General features: G+C 41.3%; 1 protein-coding gene across 4 annotated transcripts in view; it reads left to right on the forward strand.

The window, feature by feature from the left end:
- The window catches only part of LOC117236609 (homeobox protein homothorax), a 503,579-nt gene that overhangs the window by 465,256 nt on the left and 16,804 nt on the right, over positions 1-21,519 (forward strand). For all 4 annotated transcript variants that reach the window (XM_033499701.1, XM_033499700.1, XM_033499704.1 and 1 more), the window contains one exon: positions 4,270-4,328. In XM_033499701.1, the coding sequence (XP_033355592.1) occupies positions 4,270-4,328 (59 nt within the window). The remainder of the gene's footprint in view (positions 1-4,269; positions 4,329-21,519) is intronic.

Genomic DNA, 21,519 nt, shown 5'->3' on the forward strand with positions numbered 1-21,519 from the left:
AAAACTGCATTAAAATCCTGAAAGCGGCGACGAGGGCGCGGTGAAAAGTGTTTTGTCATCCCACGGGGGTTGGCACGACGCAATATGCCTCTCCCTTTGCCGCGTCGCGAGCCGAACACGGCGTGAATCCTGCGCGTCGTAAACCGATAATTTTACCGGGCCATTACGATCGTCCACGATAACAAACCCGTAAAAAGTGCATCACCGCTCGCGATGCTTTCCCGCGAAAATACTAGCGAAACCGTTTTAATCGCGCTCGCTTTTTTCTCGCGCCTCCTCGATCGCGATAATAATCGTAAAAACTAATTTCCTATCTGTCGATCAATGGCACGATGATGCCCTCTGATGTGTCTGGAGGTGCTGGAATTTATTGGAATAAATGGAATGGTTTATTTTATTGTAGATTTTTAGTGTCTATCGTAAAATTTTGTTAAACGTCTTAGTTAGCAGTTATCAAGCCGTAAACTAGATCAGCCCTTAATTGGAAGCTCCTGTAACTGTAGAATAAAGAAGTTGTTGAAGGCGAATCAATTTTCAAGTTTTAGTTGGTTGTTTGTAATAAAATTTGAGGTTAGAAAAAATTCAAAAAATAAAGAATCCATAAATAAAGAACTTCTAAAAAAGAAAATTAGAGGTCCGAATAACGAACACAGTTAAAGAAGAACTTTCAGTAATATTTATTTAACCATAGCCTATAGAATTCTATAATAAGATAGACTTCACTCGTACTATCCTGAAACATCAGACGCTTAACTAAAACTCCACTATTTTCGTGAAAACAAGAGATCTAAGCTGACCAACGAAGAGTTAACGGACAATTCGCGAAACCAACCCCGCGATGAGGCCGCCGGAGGGTCGAGGGATGACAGTACCGTTTGCCAGCCGCTACCTCAACTGTAAAGTTTCATCCTGTCCGTTCTATGTGCGGTGAGCTTAAGTTTTCCGGTGGCGAAGATATTTTTACCGGTTTCCAACCCCCTCCCACACATCGAAGAACGAAAGAAAGAAAGAGAAGGAAAAGGTTGGGCAGTTGCCACTGCTTCCGTCCCTTTTCTAACTCTCTCTCTTCTCCGCCTCTGTTCTTCTTTGACTAGGGGCTGTGCGCCATTGTTCGGGCGATATTTCAGCCACGGGGATGGTTGCCAGGAGGGTGACGCGGGGGTTGGCGGCAGTAGTCAGCTGGCTGTGACACGCTGCCTACGCCGCCAAAGGGGAACCAGAGGCGTTTAGGAGTATTTGGGGGCTGGAAAGGGGCCCTCGGTTTATACAAGCAGGGATACTCTTTCATCCAACGATAGCCGAGGCCTTGACTTTGTGGGTAGTCGGTGTTACGATCCTCCCGCGCGTTTACACACCCGCTGCTCTCCGTTCCAAGTACGCTATACTGTGCTCTATCGACGATCTGTGTTTCGTGCCCACTTGTCGTTTGTTTTAAGAGGGTGTCAACCCTATCATTTCATTCTTTAGTACTGAAGGAACTCGGAGGAAGATTAAATAGTCACAGTAGTACGCGATATATTCGCTATTAAAATCGATCTAGATTTCTCTTATCTTGAAAGCTTTCATGGCGTTTCGCGCATTGTCATTTACTCTGAAGTGTCAGGTTTTGATTTTTCTTAGCAGTTTGTTTCAAGAATCTTTTACTTCTTCAAAGAATTTCTTTTCTGTAGTAAAGTATGCAATGTGCGGATCTGTTCTATTTAATAGTATCCACGCGCATACCATCGACACTCGTCCAACCGTGCAGCTCTCCAATTCCTTCTAATTGAACCGGAAATCTCCGTTGTTGACTTACGCGCGAGTTTCGTGCCGGTCGGACCGGCCACTCGCAACTAGCTGAGCTGCGTCGAGCGTTAGAGTTTAATAATTATTATTCATAAGTCTCCGGACAGGGAGCCGGCCAGGCGTGAGACCGAACAAGAAAGATGCGACGCGAAACAAGAGGGGCTGCAGCTGCCACCGCGTTCCTCCTCTCTCGCTCATCCCTCTTCTCGCCCATCGGAACCATGGTTTTCCACGATGAGAGAGGGAGGAGGGGTGTGCTCCCGAGTCAGTCGAGCAGAAACCCAATCACTTCCGGCGTCTGCGCCCATTAGGGCGCCGCGACGCTGACGTCGGCTGACGTACGCCCTTTCGCCTGTCTTCCTTTCTCCGTCGCGCCCTCCCTCTCTTTCTCGTTTCCCTCTTCGTGGCCTGCAGCAACCTCCCTCTCAGGTTGGACCTCTACCAAACTCGAAATAGACCGCAGATCTATTGTTTGGAAAGCGCTCGCATGGAAGCTCCTTCACCGTGGCTAATGACGTATCGAGGATCCCGGCAGTTCTCTCTTCTTGTCGGCCCCGGCTGCTCCGTCTTCCGCCGACAACACACCGCCTCCTTTTTCTTCGTTGTTAGCCAGATAATAGGTCGCGAAGCGATGGAGAGGAGAATATACTCCTCTAGGATGTTTTTTGAAAAATTTAGTCAGGATTTACACAAATGATCCTGAGAGAACGTGCTTTACGAAGCGTTTTGGACAATTGATGGATGTGATTGTTAATTAAATCGTGGAAAGGAATTAAACTGTGTCACTTTTTTGGCGAGGTATCTTGCGATACGTTCGTCATATGTCATAATGAGGGAAATGGTAATACGCGAGATATCTCGTCCATAGATATGGGTAAAAATCTAATCCACTTCCGTTTTTTTACTATGAAGATCTATAATTTTTAACGAATGATAAAAACAAGAGAATCGTGATGAATTGACCTAGATTAATCTAATTAATTATCTTGCAGTTTGCAATGAACAATTGTATCCACCTGTAATTTTCATTATTCTATACGAGAAACTTATTACTCTATGTTCTCCCACTACTTTCTTCTCTAAAAGTACACAAGAATTATAAAAGGACGGTAGAAGCGAAAAAATTATGATCATTGGAATTGGAACAGTTCGATACAAAAGATTTGCATTTTAAAGATTTGTACAAATTTTAAGCTTTGTCTTTGCAATCAGAAGTTACATCCATTTGTCAGTCTTTTTATACAAGCTATTTGTTGGTCTGTATTTCCAAAAAAAACTTTACTTTCTGAAAAAGAAAACAAGAATTTCGTACAGAAGATAGATATAGGACGAAATGTGATCGATGGAACGAGGACAGTTCGATTCCGGTCATTGCGGCGCGCACCTGTAGTTCTCTTTCGGGCGTGCATTTCGCTCGGCCACTTCGTCAAATTAACATACACGATTCGGCCGGAAATTACGTCCGACAATTACCGACCTTACGCCGATGAAATATCGACGGTAACCGCCCCGGCCGGCCAAATTGAGATGAACGATACATCGACGTACGTATGCGCGTTCTGACCGAGCTTTCGACCTTATCACGCCGATCGCCTAATGCCCGCTGCCCATGATCCACTGATCTACATAATGAGTCATGAATACGTCTGGCTACCTGACTGTTATCGTTATCTCTGATTACCGGAATAGATTTCTTGCCAAGGACGCTGCTACGGGGAGATCCGTAAGCAGCTAAATGACCGACGTTAGACGCTGATTGGTGGCATTACCGATTTATTTGAGGCTATTTTTCTTCAGCAAGCTAATGTATAGTTCGCATTTAACGTGGTAGATAAATTGACAAATGTTCTTAGATCTTGTTTGGAAATGTAGAAATGGGTTTCGAGGTTATAAAAATGAAATTATTTGAAACTGTTGATTTTCTTGTTGGAGTTAACGAAAATGGAAAAAGTTGATCATATTTCTGATCTATATTTTGCTACTGAAATTAAGAACTTTTACAGAAAGTAGAATTGTTCGGTTCCCTTCTGAGTGACTCTTACGTATATCGAAGGGATAATTAAAATAGACACTCTTTTCTGTATGACGAGACTTGCACTCAGCTGTTTCTATAAATGTTTCTTCATTAAATATATATTTCACTTTTATGATATTTCATAGTCAACGCCATATCTAATGGTATTGATTCAACAAAAATACGATACATCTCTAATAATATTTATAAATCTCACCTGCATCTTGACCTGCAATTTTTCAATGTGTATTACAAATATAATTATAAAATTATAAATATAAATCATAATGTTTTTATATTTTCCATGATATGATTTTATAGCAATAAATAACTAACACAAAATTTACATAACCACTAAGGAAGCCTTAAGACAACTGATTAAATAGAAGAGGAAATATTTTTAAATAGAATTATCGAATATCTAAAGATTCTACATTCCATTTCTAATTGGTACATTTCTTTTGTTACAGGTTCATCAATGCGAGGCGTAGAATCGTCCAGCCCATGATCGACCAGAGCAATCGAGCCGGTAAGACGAGCCCAATTCTGTCAACAGACCCTTACACACATACATACAAGATCGAAGATGCGTATAATTTCATGTCACCTGTGCCGGGTATGCATCACGGATACGTTTATCCGGCTTATCACGAGGGTTACACTCCTGGTCCTTATCGCTTGACGTAGATCGATGTGTTGTAACGAAGGAAACCTAGTTACAAGGGCTCGTCGAATTCGATATCTCTTATTAACCTAAGATCGTTCCATTAGAATCATTGCTTTACCTATTATGTTGTTTAACGTAGATGTTATAATTTCATAAAGTAATGTTGCTCTTTATTATATGATTTATAATATTCTTTAATCTCTATATCACAGCAAATGATTATATTATATGCAATATTTTATTTCTTCTTCTAGCATAATTTCTTAGAGTACTTTTAAGAAAAATATGATCTATTGATTATTAGAAAAATCTTTTTAGTTAAATAGTTAATCAATTATACTCCCTTTTTCTATAATTAGATATCTTTGTTAACACATTTTTATTACTTCAAGCTGACAGTTATTTGACATATGATTAGATTTATGATTAGATTGATGTATTTTTTTTACATATAACATCGATTCTAGATATTCATGAGGAACTGTATTTGAGAACTGACAATCACGTTGCCCGTTAATTCATCTCTTCTTTCATAATTTGGCGAAGAATTGACCGCGACGTGTTGTCCGTGCGATTTATGTATTTTTCGGCTGCTCGGAAGTATTCGCGTTTCCAAGCACTTTGATCATTTATCAATAAACGAACAATTTGAACTGTATTAACCGGTAGCTCGTTTTGTTTCTTTGGCGGAAGGCAATTATTCCTCGTGACTCGATTATCGTCGATCGTAATCGTGTACTTCGTCCGACCTCTCTATTTTCTGTCTCGTTAACGTTCCGACTTCGAATTCGATCTCTGTACTTTGTCATTTTTGCCCTGCAGAAACGAATTCAATCTTAATCGAGTTGATACACATCACAAAACACGAATTCTCTTCCTTAATTTTGCTTTGCGAAATATTCTTAATTTTTTGTTTAAGTAGCATTTCTTTGACCTAGAAATTTAATAATCAAGAATTTATTATTCGAAAGAAAATTGTTACAGGAAATTAGACAACACGATGAAAGTATAGGAGAATAATTTATTTTAGAAAATTTAGTTAGCAAGTATATAATATTTGGCGCAGAGTTTCTTTTAAAATAAATATTTAATATCCAGGCATTCGGTATTTAAAGTACCAAATGAAGGAAGTTTGTTGCGAAAATGCTTAAGAAAATTTAATTTTTATATTTCAGGAAATTTAAAGTTACATATTTTCTTACTTCTATATACTTTATTTTATACTTTATTTTATTTGTTTTCCACTATAATATTGTACTTTATTACAATTCTACTAATACTAAAATCCTGAAATATATATAAGTCCTGATTCTTATCTCTAATAAGGAAAGAGAAAAGTAGAAAAGAAAAGAAAATTCTACTCGTATTGTAAATATAGAGGGTTAATAGCGTATTCGAAAATTTCCCTTGATACTCAAGCAGCGGGAAAGAGCAACGAAACACGATAGGAGGGAGAAAGAAAAACAAGGAACCTCCGGTTTCCGGGCCGTGTAATCTGTAAAGACGTCGCGTTTACGAGGAGGGAATCACTTCGTTTGCAGTAAAAGGCGACAACAACGGTTACCTAGCCCGATATTGGGGATCGTGGAAGTAGCGTTGCTCTCTTCGTTCTGTGGACCTCTCCTCTAGGGGTTCAAGGGTTCGCCTAGTGATTCGGATGATGGCGGAGAGGGCTGTTTCGTGAGGGCCCTGGTCGGGCAAAAGGTGGATAACGTTTCGGATAACGTTCGGATAACGGCGGGATAATTGGTAGCGGTGATCAGACCGGGTTTTACGAGCAGTCAACATGCCTCTCACCCCTCGACTCAATCCCAAACCGCGTCTTTTTCGACCTTCCTCTCGTTACGTTTCTTTGTTTCGTCGTAGATGAGCTAACCTGCCGGCGATCGGGGTTGTTTCTCTCGGTTAAACGCTCGAAACGAGAGAGAATGCTCGATACAGCGAGTATTTTTACGACTGACTCGCTCATAAACACTCACTGAGTTACGGGTTGTTTGCTCCAGCCCCGAGTTTGCCTTCTCGGAAGCTTTCTCCTGTGTTTCGCAAGTGAGTTAGTTTGCTTGGATAGCATTACGAAATCATTGGATTGTAGTTAAGATAGAAAAATCTGTTCGCGACAAAATATAACGAAAACGATTCTTTTTATACCTATATTTCATACCATAAGCTTATCAAGCTTCTAATATTTTTCTTTTTTTGTAAAAAAATCATTGATATCTTTAAGAAATTCTAAATTCTAATTCTTATTACATTATTATATCTGGAACTAAATTATTAATTAATATTTATTCAACTTATCCGCTCTTAAATTAAGAATGTTTTACCAGTAACATTTTATTATCTACTTTGAATGAAAAAGTCACTGTCGCCGTCAACAAATTCTAGAAAGCACCACACGATTTCATTCAAATCCAATATATTTCTCTCAAAATCAAAAGCCACGTCCGTTTATCGAGTCCTACTCTCCTAACTTGGGAATATCGTTGGCCAGCTAGGAGCATGTTACGCTAGCAAATCGCGACAGTTAGAGAGCGAGCATGCGTGCACCGTCAGGGTAATTCCAGTTCGAGAAAGAGCGGTGGTAGAGGGAACTAACGAGCCGAAATGTCGCAGTCCGTATCAAGAGTAAAGTGGAAACCCGTGTACGGTTAGATTGTCATCCCGAGTCAATCCTGATCACGGGCCACTTCGCAACCCCTTTTCCTTTGCGTGTACCAACGTTTCTCTCAGTCTCTTCCCAAAGAGCTTTGCCTCTCGAATTGAAATTGATGTCGTTACACGTGAATTTTGCGGACCATTCGACCAAACACAGAGACCAGGAAATATTTCTAAAGGTGGGCGAAGCTTCGACTCTTTTCTTGTGAAAGAAATATTCGCAAGATCACGTGCAATTCGCCCTCGTTCTCATCCATTTTTCCGATTCCTCCGGGATTCGATCCTGGCATCGTTCGTTCTCCCTCTTGGCTTCTAGACGATCAGCAGTCCATTAAACCTTAATAGCCGAAGCATTAGGCCCCTGGGCAGATTTTGCTCCAACGGAAGCGAGATGAATGTGTCTTTCAAATGCTGCTGATCCCCCGTGGATCGTCCAACTTTCGAGCCTTCGTCGGTTTTCAACCTTGGTCGCTGGCTGAGACGTTTTATTTCCAAACCCCGAATCGAAAATTGTCTCTGCAATTTGCGTGGACGCTCTTCACTGTTCATTAATTATTTGCGGATCGAGATGGCTTTGAGATACGATTTGTATTGTTCGCTTTAGTTAACAGCCGTAATCCATATTTCTTTTTCTGATTGATATATCAAATACACTGATCATATCTCTATATGATTTACATTTTATATATTAATTCATTTTACGGATTACGGATTTAATAGCGTGGATTTATGTAAAATCTGTGTTTACAGGTAATAAGATGATTTTAATGCCTGTTTTCTTTCGTTTACTGTCTACTTACTGTACTGTTTCGTACTACTTACGTATTCTACTTCGTTTCTCTTTACGCTGTACATTGTACACATAACAGGATGGATTTATATTACATTTGTGATATGTATTTGCAGATAATAAGATGGTTTTAATGCTTGTGTTTTTCCTTCTTATTCGTCACTATAAATTAGTAGCTACCTTTCAACTGTTCGAAAGAACCGCTGCTCTGGTGCCCATTTGTCTCCCACGTTCTTTTATCAGGGACTATTACGTCCGTTGCGGTAAAAGAATACTCGGAGCTGAGGGATGAACGTCGAGCTCGTTCGAATTATATTAGGCCAGATCGCTAATTCAAAACACGTTTCACGGCGACATGGCTGCAACATCTCCCCGGATGGGACGAGAGAAAGGTCTCGAAAGAGGTAGACTGTTAGCATCCTCCGCGTCGTCGCGCTTCTTCGTGTCGACCTAATGACGCGCGTCGACTCGATCATCAATCATACTTTCATTACGCGAATCGCAGCTGCTCCGCATTGACTTCGCGTGGCCCGCGGCCCATTGTTATTATTCCCAGCTTCCATCCTCGTCGCGCAAACATTCTCGTTTCCTGGCTATGGCCATGTTCTTGCCCCGCGATAACGATGGAACCGGCGCAATCAGTGATTTCATGCTTCGCTTCTGCCTCGATAACGATTCATTGCAACGTGTGAATCCAGAGGAATAAAGCTGATGATGAAGATCGCGCGCGGTTCTTGTTCTAGTTTGCAGTTGCAAGAGAACGTGTTTGGTTTGGTTGGAGGACTGATGATAATAAGGATGATTGGAGGATGCTTGTCGTGGCTGGCGATGGTTGGTTAAGATATTGATGAGCGGATACGATTTGTCGGTTTTACTGAGAACCGAGTTTGTATCGGGGTAATGGCGTTTTTCTTGGGCGTTTATGAAGACTCGGAGCATTCTGTGGTGAAAGTTAAACACTAGGTTGACAGATATGAATGGCTAGGAAATCGGTTATCCGCTTCAGTTAACCTGTTAGCCGGATTGTTCTTTAATTAGAAATTGCTGGACTTATGGAGTTACAAGTTAGCAAACTAATCTTATTTAGATTGGTTTTAATCCTTGTAAAAGACGATCCATCTCAAGAAATTGTTATGTCCAAGGGATGGGCTACCGAGTGATAAATTAAATTCTTCTCTGGTTAACAGGTTATTTATAGCTCTATTATTACACCTGCATATTTCACATAATTATGATATAATACATACATAGTAAATGGAATACATACAACAGAACACAATAGGATACATACATAATGAATAGAACAAATGTCATGTATGACAAAGTATACCAATCAAAGTAATCCTTCGAGTAAATAATTCAAATCTGCTTATGGCGATTTTAAACTTCCTCCGATTGGAACCTTATTTCCCATCGCTAAACACAGCAGAAAAAGGCAATTTTCCAAGTAACAGGCTCTCATGCCCTTATACTCATTCGAGCAAGGAAATCCCCAACGCGTGTCTCTTTGATCGCAAGGAGGGTACAATATAAACCTAATAGAATCCGGATTCGGGGAGACACGGAGGCAGCTTGTACGTCGTAAAACGATGCGTCGTGGCTTTATACTTTATAGTTCGAGTGGCTGTTCGTCCGTGTATCGTGCTCACCATCGAATGGGGAAGGATTTAAAAGGGATCGCGGTTTTACGGCTGGTATTAGGAGGGCGGTAGCGTTAAAACCGCACGAATGCCTTTACTGCCATAGCAGGCGTGCGTGAGCACGGCTAATTTTACACTAATTTCGAGCTACAGACTAGATCCGGACGATATCGCCGATGAACTCAGCCTGGACCATTTAATAACCTTAAGATCACAGTAGAAATGAATGGTTTGCTGATTTCTTACACTAAGTGCCTTTTAGCTTTTTTGCAAGATTCTATCTCTTCCGTTGATGATGCTTGGAACGTACGATTTTCTGATGAATAAAGGGAAAATTGGACGTTTTATTCTTTCTATAAAGTGGATAGTTATTTAGTTTTGTAGCTACGAAAGGTTTTAAAGTTTAAGTATCCTATTATTTAGACCGAATTGTTGGGGTTGTAGGGGAAATTTCCTCTTTATTAGTTGTTGATAATAGGAACATCTCTTCTGATATTCCTATAATGAAGGCGTAGTACACTGACATTTAATGTCAGTTTCATCGAAGACAAATGTAGTTGTAGTTTAGTTGATATATTGTATATATATGTGTGTGTAAAGATTGAAAGTCGGATGGAGTCATAACTAATTGTAAGCGATGTTCTCGCTCGCTAAGGAACTTGTGTTTAACAGCGCGCCATTCAGTGGTTGCTCTGTCAATAATTCTGGTTGCCTTCTCGTTTCTTAGAATCCATCCAATTTGTACGCGGAACAATGTAAAATTTCTGCGTATCGACGTCGCTTTATGATCCAGGGGTGCCGCGTGTTTTTGGAACGCGGCCGCCAATTCCTATTAGTGAATTCTACGTTGCGAGCATCGTTCAAAAACAGAGAGACCTCCGCCTCTGCTCCCTGCGCACTTCCTCCTAAAATATTACATTACACTTTCAAATCGGATGGTCAGTGTGTAAATTGAATTCGATTACGGGCCGTTACGGAATCAAAGCTCCACAATCTGCTGATTGGAACGTGTGTCGGCGAAACGCGTGAAAACACCACCGATCATTCGTAATAAACTACCAACGTTTTCAAAAATCTGACGGCTATAGAAATGAGCGTGCAACGGTAACGAGATATGTAAACCAGCGTTCTTGCTCCTCTTAAAATATTCCATCAACGCTACAATATATTTACGGTTAGTAATAGCTAAAACAAAGTAAATGAAATTATAATAACTCATAGTATTTCATAATTGCGTAGTAAAAAATCTCAAATCCAATCCACTGGTGATTGATAAATTTGGAATAAATCTCACATACGTGATCTATGATCTTGTGGAAATAAATATCAAGCAACTTAGTTTCACGAGTGTTTCGCCAGATCACCTGAGATTTGCAACCCTTAATCACGAAACAATCGACTACACAAACCTTGCAACTCTTTATACCTACAAACCTACACATTACGTTCGTAAATTGTTCAATTTGTTAAATACGTATTCTTTTGTTATTAACTTTTCGCATCATAATTTACTTCATTCGTACTATCACAATTCACAAAAAGAATTTCGCGATACAAAAATTTCCTAAAATTTCCCTTGGTTTACTTCTAAGGAATTTGAAACTCAGTTCGATCATCTCTTCCTCGTTGAATGAAACGTTTATCGTTTTATAGGCACGAATAACTACTATGTTTCATAGTAGAATGTTTCTCGTGCGTTCTTTTACCTTTAGCCCAATAACCTGACGTCCCGACGCCAACGCGCGAACGACGCGCAAGCAACATAGCCAGAATCGTGGTCCCTTCGCGTGCTCGTGAAACGACGCAGTAAAAACGTAACAGCGGCCCCGAAGTACCGTAAAGCTGTGACCGTACGGTGCATTTCGTAACGATGCCGCGATAAAAGGCGTCGGCCAAGCTCGCGCGAACCTTCCAACGGTTGTTTCCCTTCGTTCCCGCTGTTGAACAAGCTGTTTCTGATAGCACGAAGTCGGTCGAGTGTTTTTCATCACCTACCTACGATTGGAATTCCAAGATTGGAGTTTTATGGTGACGATGATTAATTGCACTCTTTGCAAACTAGGGTGCTACTAATCGAAAGAGAAAATTTCTTTCTCCTTTGAGTATTTCAAAGCTTTTAGCGCAAGCCTTGATTAAAAGAACAACCTGTTTCAGATTAGAATCTTGATAACTTGCAAGTTCTATGCTCTTAAATCTTTCAATGGAGGCGTTTGTAAAAAGAAGGTAATATATGGAAGATTAGAATTTTGATAACTGACAAAGTCTTTATTTTCAAAATTTTCAGTGTAATTATTGGCTAAAAGAGCAGCATAGGGCTAAAAGCATGGTAATTAAGGGACTTTAGACGTGAGCATTTGCTAAAAGAACAACGCTGTCTGAAATTTTGGTCACCCAAAAAATGTTTGTTTCGAAAATTTTAACTTCCAATATAAACGTTTACTAAAGGGGCTAGTTTCGAGAACCATGACGCTTCTAGAACCCTAGAATTCTTCTAGAATTGCATTCTCAACAATTAAGAAATTTTTTATTTTCAAAGCTCTAAATAAAAAACATAAGACGAGACAACAATGTTCCCACAGCTAGAATCTTGGTAACTTGGATTGTCATTTCCAAAGGTTTTGATATCAAAAGGACGAAATTCTCAGTAATTCCAAGAATTTGCGTTCTCTAGTACCACGAGAATCTCGATTTCCGGCCAGTCGTTCCCGACAAGCGCGATTTATCGCGAATCGCCTGCCACCGCAGTCCCAATAAACATGGCCGGGCCCGCGTTCAATTTTACGAGACGCATTCGATTTACGCGTACCGAGAAACGATGGCCAAGAAAAGGGCAAAGGAATCAGCGACTAGCCGTGACGACTCAGTCGAAGATATCTTAATTGCCGGGTTTGCTTATTATTCTCAGCATTCGGTAGCCAAGGGTCAGCGCGAGAATATGGGAGTTCAGAGCCATAGATCACGGGGAAAGGTCGGCTTCGTGTCGACTGTCTTCCGTCTTTGTTCCACCAACCGTTCCAACCGAACGATTCCGCTCTTTCGTTTTTTCCACGACGTCTTCAGCTTCCTCTCTACGCTCACTTTCACAGAAGCTCGATTGTCGTTTACGATCGCCTGTTCGTTTTCCCATGCTGTCAGAGATCGACAAGCGAACGTCCGTGACCGTCGACTGTTAATAGCCGATGTCCCTTCCAGGTTCGACACCGCAGCGCATCCGGCGATTAGTGTTTAATTGGCCGGCTTGTTTTTAATTCGACTGGTCGCATGCGTGCGACGTAATCGCGTTACGGCCTGATCCTAATCGGATAGGGTTGGTGCGGACGCTTTGGGTGGTTGATCGCTGGCTGGAGCGTGGTAGGATGTTTTTTGTTCGTGTAAGATTCAAACGTTAGATATGTGAAAGTAATATTAATGTATGATCTTTCTAATCTCCTGAGGGATGTATATATGTACGTATGTGTAATATCCTTTTAATTGCTTGATACTATTGCGAGACAGAAACTTTATGGTCACATTTCAGGGTGATAGCTTTGTAATATGATTTCACGAATTAGCAGAAGAATAACAAATTCTTTCCCTTTTACAATTAGTATAAACTAAAAATGAATGAATGATGATTAAATGAAAATTAGTGTTTCAAATTTTAAGATCACAAATCAAAATACAAATTAGAGAAGACATTTCTGTTATTGCACATAAATGCAGGATCCGTGGCGTAAAAAATTATTTCAATTCTGATAGTAAAAAATTGAAACACATACACAGAAAATTACTCGATGTGACTTCGTTTGTTATATACCAAGTTTACACTCTCTTCAAAGTCCAGCGAAAATTCAAAGAATATCAGTCGGATCTATCCACTGCATCAACCCCATTTCCTTACCTTCAGCCCCTAGAGCCGAACGATCGAAACGCCTTAACGAAACTCGTACGATCAAAGATCCTGCGTAGTTCATCGAATATTCGGATCGGTCCGCGAGAGCAGCCCCTTGCGAATCAGCTCGCGGACCATTCGTCACGCACTCGCTGAGAGGTCTCGGTTGATAACGCGCCCCCTGTCCCCGTCCTCTTATCGTTCCCTATTGCACGCGGAACGCTATCTGACCGATGTTGGAAAGAGAGAAGGTCCCTCGAAGCGGAGTCCAGTTTAGCCCGCCGCGCGCGTTCACTACATCCACTCCATCTCACTTGGCCGGCATCCCCTTCGGCCCGTCGCAACCCCCTCGGTCTCCTGGCACATTCGATTCCCCTTTTCTCGTCGTTCTTCCCGGCCTATCCTTCGTTCTCTCTCCTCTTCTCGCCCGGCCAGCGGATCGGCTGGCGTCGTCCCTTCCGCGCTGACCATCAATCAAGCTTGTCAATTTGTAATGGCGATTCTCTGTGTCCATCTCGGGAGAGCGGTCCAGACACCCCAGCCCACGCTCTCTATGTTCCCTTCTTCCGTCCCGTCTCTCTCTCCACCCCGTTCGGTGCGGTTCGATCTCCGCGCCACTCTATATCTGGCTAACTCGTCGAGAAGGGGGATGGTGAAGAAGGTTCTCTTCTTTCTTTTCTTTATTTTCTTCTTTCTTTCGCTCTCTCTCTCTCTCTCTCTCTCTCTTCCTCTCTCTCTCTCTCTCATTCTCTTTTTCTCTCTTTTTGTCTCTTTCCGTTTTCTCTGTCGGTGGCTGGACACCAGCCCGCTGTAAACGTTCCTGCTGGCACTGATGGGATATCGGTAGATGGAGAAAAAGAGAAAGCCCCTTGGTCGTCGAACGTCCCCCTCACTTGCCTCGTGGTCCACCGGTGCGCTAAATAAAATGGATGTCCTAGGGTCGGGAATCGGGAGAAATTGCGAACACCCTGTACGTCACCCAAAGCAACTCCCGAGAACGTCATCGGAAGCGCCGACGTTGACTACTTCGTGCTCTGATATAGACATCGTGGTAGATTTGAATTGGGCGAAAAATTGGGCGGTACGGTGCTCTTGCTAACCCTTAATTAATATGGTAGTCACTTTATTAAGTAGACCGTAATGATATATAATAATGAGGAATATAGAAAACGTGGTACTTTGGTTAATTGTATAATGTGTGACGACTGATATTTTGCAAATTATCGCGGAAGTAAAGATCGTTGGAGTTTCTCTTATATAAGAACAAAGATGATTTGAGTAACACGTGTTAGGATGAATTTGCGGATATTTGTATAATATTTACATGTTTATGAACACAACTAAAGAAACGAGGTCTTAGCAGAGATTTACTTTATCTACCAAATATTATAACGAATATTATACTTTGAATATTTTTTATTATGAATTTTTATATCTTAAAATCTTCCATTTGCAATCCAGTCACCAGTTCTATTTTTTACAAACTCCATCGTGTCTTAATAAAATTAACATCCTTCTATCCACGATATTCAGATAAACGTTTCTTGCGTCAACACGTGTTGTGTAACGAATTCTTTGACGAATAAGGAGCGATATTTCATTGTCTGCAGAGAACAACAATGGAAACCGAGGGGACAGTTAAAAGATCAAGGACAATTCTTGTCCTTCTCGACCATATAAGATTTTTTTTCTCTGCGTTTCGTGTCACGTAGACGTGATATAGAGTTACTTAGAGCGGCGATCCCTCGCGCATTACGGCCCCAACGTTTGAAAGGTGCTGGATACGGCTCCTTATACGACATACATCATACGTTAATTGAAATGGGGTGCATGAGCGCCAGTCGTCGAATACAAACGACCGACTTATAGAAATGTTATTATTTGCCGGAGGGTGAGTGGAACTGGGACACAACCAGCTTAACCGGGGAAATTGCATCCGGTCGTATTAGAGTTTCGATCAACGCGCTCAGTTTTCAGTGGTTAAACGTAATATTGAGCCGACGGAGGTTGACCGTTCTGAATTATTCGATAAACTATCAATTTCTGAAATTTCTCTGCGTCTGTCGATATTAAGATGGAATCGATAGGTTGCCTCGATTCGAGCACATTGCACATCAGTTTCTCCATAGATATCGTTAACGAAATTCTGTGTTAAATTTAATCTGTTCTGAATAACAAACGAATGTCCATTGCATTTAATACCAAATCTCTGGAAGTAGGTAAAAGTAATTCTTAACTTTTCATAGTAATTTTACAGATTTGCTACAGTTCTTTTTTATACATCAATATATAGCGCTGTATTTGTACATACAACGCTATATTAAAACTGCCGGAATGGTTAAAACCATCCATTTTTGATTTCTTATAAAAATTTAATAGATTTGACACAACACATTTTTCAGGGTCTCATAATCTTTATAAAATACATAGCTTAAAGCTTGTCTCTCTTATATTATGTATTTCATCATATACGTTTCATCTCAACCAAATACGAATCTTATATTTCAGTCGTCGGTAGTTTTAGAAACTTTTATCAAGCTGTCTAAATATCCGAAATGACAAAAATAAAAGTCTATATTCACCTTCTCCGCAAGAATTCCTTCGAAAATACGCTGACTTTACTCTCATCCTTAGATCGAAATACCTTTTGTCCGTAAATCGTTTCATCGGCTAATAACGTAGAGCTACTGATACCGCATTCTGAACACGCGGTTACCCCGTCGAATACAACGCGTCGACTAATTTCCTCCAACGAAATCCGTGCCCACGTAAACGAGCCAAGAGGTCCATTTTGTTACCGGTTACGTTACGTGTATAAACCGACGCTGGGGTGGCTCCTCGAGCACGGAAATGAAGTCTTGGACGGTCACGATCGCTATGAAAAGATAAGGTCCGAGTTCTCGGGGGCGCTGGACACCGCCCTCGCTTCGTCCTCCCCCTTTCCATTCGCCGCCACCCCCTCGCCATCCACCTCTGCTTTCCCCCGTCTATCGTCCCATTCTCGTCTCTTCCAACTAGATTTTTCATGCCGTGGATCGCGTCCGGTGTATCAGACCCGTACCTAGAACGTTCTGACCGTGGCTACTACGTATCACGGAGGGTGGACCTATCTTATCGGCGTAGCCATAATGGTCTGTTCTATCTCATCTCGAGTCTCGTTGACCGTTTGCCCCCTAGACCACTTTCGCCATCAAGGCTCCGCCGCGGTAATGGCAAGCAGGAAGAAACCTGGCTCGCTTCGAGGGACAGGCAAGGGGCAGGGAGTGGTATCGTGAAAACGCATCGACGCCGTTCCTCGGCTGTTAAGTCGCTCTATCGTCCATCGGGCCGTTTTTTGATTCCACGACATGAGATCGACGCGTCATCTCGCTTCTTTCCTCATTCAGTTGTGTGTTGGTCTATGCGTGAATTTTCTGTCTTTTTTTTTTTTTATTAGAAGAAATATTATAGGGTGGTTTTATCTCTTACTATTGTTGCTGTAATCGTTTCCAATGAAAAGAATAGAATTAGTCTTCCTTTTTATCTTGCAACGAATATTTGGTAGTATATGAAACAAATTAATTTTTAGTTTAAAATTAATCGATATAGTGAATTGTAATAGTGAAATTGAATAATTGAAAAATGTAATTTTATTCATATGGCATTCTTTTGACGAAGGTCGAGATTTAGATATCATTAGAAAGTATAAATAACAAAAAGCTAGGCATCTTTAACATGCAGTAGTCCATCGTAGTATCAACGATTAGTAGTATCGTGTATTATTTTCCAGTAGTTTAAGAAACTTATAACATCAGGAGGACAGAAACATCTTGACCAATCCTTTCAAACAAAGTCACTTTAAAAGATGGTCTCATCTCTTGATCAGTGAACTTCGTTTAACAATATAAAGTACAATGATTATAAGTAAATAGGTGCCTAGAAATAGTTGCATTGTAATATTCCACTACCTTAATATCTCACTGCCTTCTATCATATCTCGATCACTCAATTTAAAACATCTTCTGCGACTCCCAGTAAAGAGTGTATTTTAAAATATTCCCTAATAATTCATCAAGCGCTGCCTCAATTTGGCCCGCACGCTCTCACCGAAATAAAATGCTCAGATCAATAACCTCCAACGAAGAAACTAAACTTTACACCCATCAATATTCTTCGACCATCAAACAGACACATGCGAGAGCACTCAGTCTCTTGCATAAAGAATACAAAGAACAAGCAGCCACAGATTACAGCGAGGAAGCCGAGCGTCGAAGCAAAGTTCACTCGGGCCAGGGAGTTACTTCGCGACATTTAAACGACCAGCCAGCCGCTGCTCGGCTTATTTATGTCCGTCGTAAGGAGAGACACTTCCGACGTTTGTGGCTCTCATAACCTCCGTTTATTGACACTGTTAAGAATGCTCTCTGTAATCCAGCGGTCGGGGTGCCCCCAACGGGGCTGTTGCATCCGCTGGCCTCGTTAAAATCGTAATTCCTCGTCCACCTTTAGCTGTGCATTATTATTTCAATGCCTCCGCTTCGTCTCTTACCGCACGATGGGTGGAATTGAAAGGAATCGCAGGATGACGTTCGCTCTCCAGACGCTTGATTAATCGAGGCCCGTGCAAGGTGCCGAGTGATGCGTCTTTCTGTTTGCTGACGTCCACTTTGATTCCCCGCGGGACTCCTAATAAATATTCAGAGGGAGAGACGATACCTTCGATTGACGTTAAAAAGCGCTTTTAAGGAATTCTCGTTTCGTGTGGACGTCGAATTACATACGTTCTTATATTCGGTTTAAATACGCCAACAAATTACAGACAAATTATCTATAATTTGCTGGCTCACAATTAAACACCAAATATCGAAGGTCTTTAACGATAGGACGATCAGTAGAATAAGTAACTTGCTAGCTCCTACGCTCGATTCTACGTCTCCCTGGGCTCTCTTCAACTTCAGTTTACGCATAAACCGTTTCCCATAAACGTAAAATAACGTTCGAGGAGGCCGAGTAAGTAGCTCTTGAAGAAACGGTCGCAAAATCCAACTTAACGATCCCGTTCCTTCACCAACGACGTCTCTCGGTTTGCCATATGGCGTACTACATAAGCAACACGCGGGAATTCAGGAAACGTTTCTAATCCCCGAATTCGGGACGAGACGATCCACGGCGATACGTCGTGCACATGTTAACTCGTCTATAGATCCCTGGTGCAGACAAAACAACGCGAAACTCGACAGCGTAGGCAGGTTCCCGTGCGCTGGTCCTCCTTAATTATCATAATTTATAGCCGATCGGTTAATTAAAATATCTAAATACCGTATAGGCCGCATAAGATCCGATAATATATATCCGAGTCAGGCGGTTGTCCTGCCGCCCCCTCGCTTCTCCTCCGTTTCGTACCTTATAAATATTAAATGTTTTATGGACCAGCAATACGCGTCTGCTCTTCCTTCTCCTTCGCCTTTCTCCTCGGCCCATACTGGCCGTTCGATCATTAATTATTTATCGCGTCAACTAAGGAGCCAGTCAGCCGCGAGCGCTCCACGGGTTTTATCGAATCGCCTCTCGGCGGATTTAGCGAATCTCTATCCGTCTGTGTCCGTTCGATAGAAATTTATGTGGACTCGTAACACACAGAGGGCGGAGGGTGAACGGTCGAGGGGTTGGAAAAAAACACTGGAGGCTGAAGAACTGGGTTAAAATATGCCAACGCTCGACGGTCTGGAGTAGGGGGTAAATTAATTTCGGCTTGTCACGGGGAGGACATCCATAAATGCAGTAGCTTCTTTGCTACCCCGTCCCGCTTTCGTATACTCGTTCCTCCTCTTCCCATTCTCTCCCTTAGCCCCCTTCCTATCTTCCTTCTCTCTCCTTCATTCTTTAGGGAGATTGCTCTGCATCTTGTACGATAAAAATCTGTCTTGTAACGCTGGTTGCTTATGCATTCGTAAATAAGTACTTCGTTGAACGTTGCTCAAGGCGAATCAATACTGCTCTTCTCTCTGGTATACAGTATGTCTTCTTGTTTGCAGAAGCCTAGAGTTATTGCTCTTTTCTCTTGTGACGTTTTCGCGGATTAAATTTTTGTGAACAAGTAAGAGCTTTGGATGAAACAAATTGATAGGATGATATGATTTTCACCAGAATGCAATTAGATAAATGAAACGCTAGTAATTAGAATGTCATAAGTGAACTACTTTTTCTGTTATAATTCCCATTTGTAATAAAAATACCTCGGCGCCATTTATAATTTCTATTATTGTACACCTTATTTTACCTTTAATCTTTTATTATATATCTGCTTTCGTATCCAGAGCATTCTTACTATAAAATATTTAAAAGTCGAACTAGAACTGGCGTAGTAGTAGCGAAGTTTTATTTATTATATATCCTTATAACACATTAATTACTTAGTAAATAATTGAGATTGATATTTACATTTTTGCATAAAGAAGCCGCGTTTCATGAAATTCCATCGATACCTATTCCCATTGCCTGCCTACTCACTTGTATCTCTACTGTACTTTAAAAAATACTGCATTCAGAACTTCAGGATTAAACTTTGCGTGATTCTTATATTCAACAAAAAGAATTTCTGACAAATTCCGCTAAAGAACAATCTTCGGAATTTTCTAAAATACATAATTTCTATATTCTTTCTTCGAACGCGAAACATCATTACTAAAAATACAGTTGTCGTTCGATTTGCGCTATAAAACGCGATCGAAGAGGCTGTTCGATGTTCCGAGAGCAAACAAAGGCTCGCGTGGTCTCGATTTCCCGAAGATTTGGTCGGTGTTACGGGATCTTCTGGTGCAACAGAACAGCCGGCTGGTCTCGATCGATGTCCGCCGCTGGATATCCGAGAGCAGGAGCGTAGGAAAGTACCGAAACGGCCGGGCGGGGTGCACGTTAGGATAGGGAAGTTGCTTGCTGGAGACAGCGGAAGAAAAATAGCGGAAGTCATCGACCTCCAAGGGGCTATATATCAGAGGGCTGCAGGGGGAGTTTTGTGTGTGGCCGTTTCCACTCCGTGTACACGCTCGCCCCTCTCGCGTGGACGTTTCTGCACGTACGAGAGAAGAAAGAGGCGAAGTCAAAAATCGACCAAAAGAAGGAAGAAGAAAACGTTCTTCTCTAGAGGAGAGAAAAAGAAAGACCGAGAAGAGGAGATGTTAACTGAAGAAAAGAAGAGTGAATCTAGGATAGTAGTCCTAGCGTTTCATCATCGGAACGACAACGATGACCCGAGTTCGCCGTTCTACTCGATGTCGCCGACTCCTGGATTTATCTTAAATGAGACTCCCTTGGGGCTTAACTCGGCTTGGCAAGGCTAGGAAACTGCCGTGTACTCACGTTAGGGTATGTTTCTGATTGATTAAATTCCTGCAATTACGTCGTGTCGTATATCACACTGAACATCCTCCAGAGAGGTTGTTTTAAGTCCTACCAGCGAGTATTGTTTCGTCACTCAACAGGGTTCCTTCGGATAGGGTGACTTACTGAGGATAGAGCTGTTGCTTTTTGTATCTTGAATTTGAAAAAGGTCTCGGTAGCCAGTGATTCCAGGTACAGACTTTTTAACCTTCTAGATTCGTTGTTCTATTTCGTTCGACTCTGCTTTAACCGTAGAGATATGAAGAATAGTTTTAACACGTAAATTATATTCTTCCGTGTTACGTATGAATTTGGTAGAAATATACAAATTATATATAGATATCATAAATACGAAAATACAAATATATTATTGGTTACGAGAATATAAAAATTCATTGAAATTATGAGCAGGTTTCGAAAGTAACTTGTATGGGATATGAATCAGTCGAGATAAAATGTCAAATGTCAGATAATTAATGTACGTGCTCTCTTCGGATCTTCCAATAAGCCTTCGCGGTTCTCGCTCGTAATTTTGAATATTTGGAATTTTGATCGAATAAAATATTCAGTATCGTAAGAGATAAAGAACGGAAACCTTCAGTTGGCAAACATTGACCACGATATCCGACATGAATTACCGCGGGATCCGCGTTTTGACAATGCGATGTAAAGACTGGCCGGGCAAGCGAGCCGTGACGATGTCAACCAGTTTCCGGAATTGTTTCCATTAGCCGTTTT

The sequence above is a fragment of the Bombus vosnesenskii genome, unplaced genomic scaffold (genome assembly GCF_011952255.1).
Source record: "Bombus vosnesenskii isolate JDL3184/JDL3185 unplaced genomic scaffold, Bvos_JDL3184-5_v1.1 scf7180000013351, whole genome shotgun sequence".
Lineage (NCBI taxonomy): Eukaryota > Metazoa > Arthropoda > Insecta > Hymenoptera > Apidae > Bombus > Bombus vosnesenskii.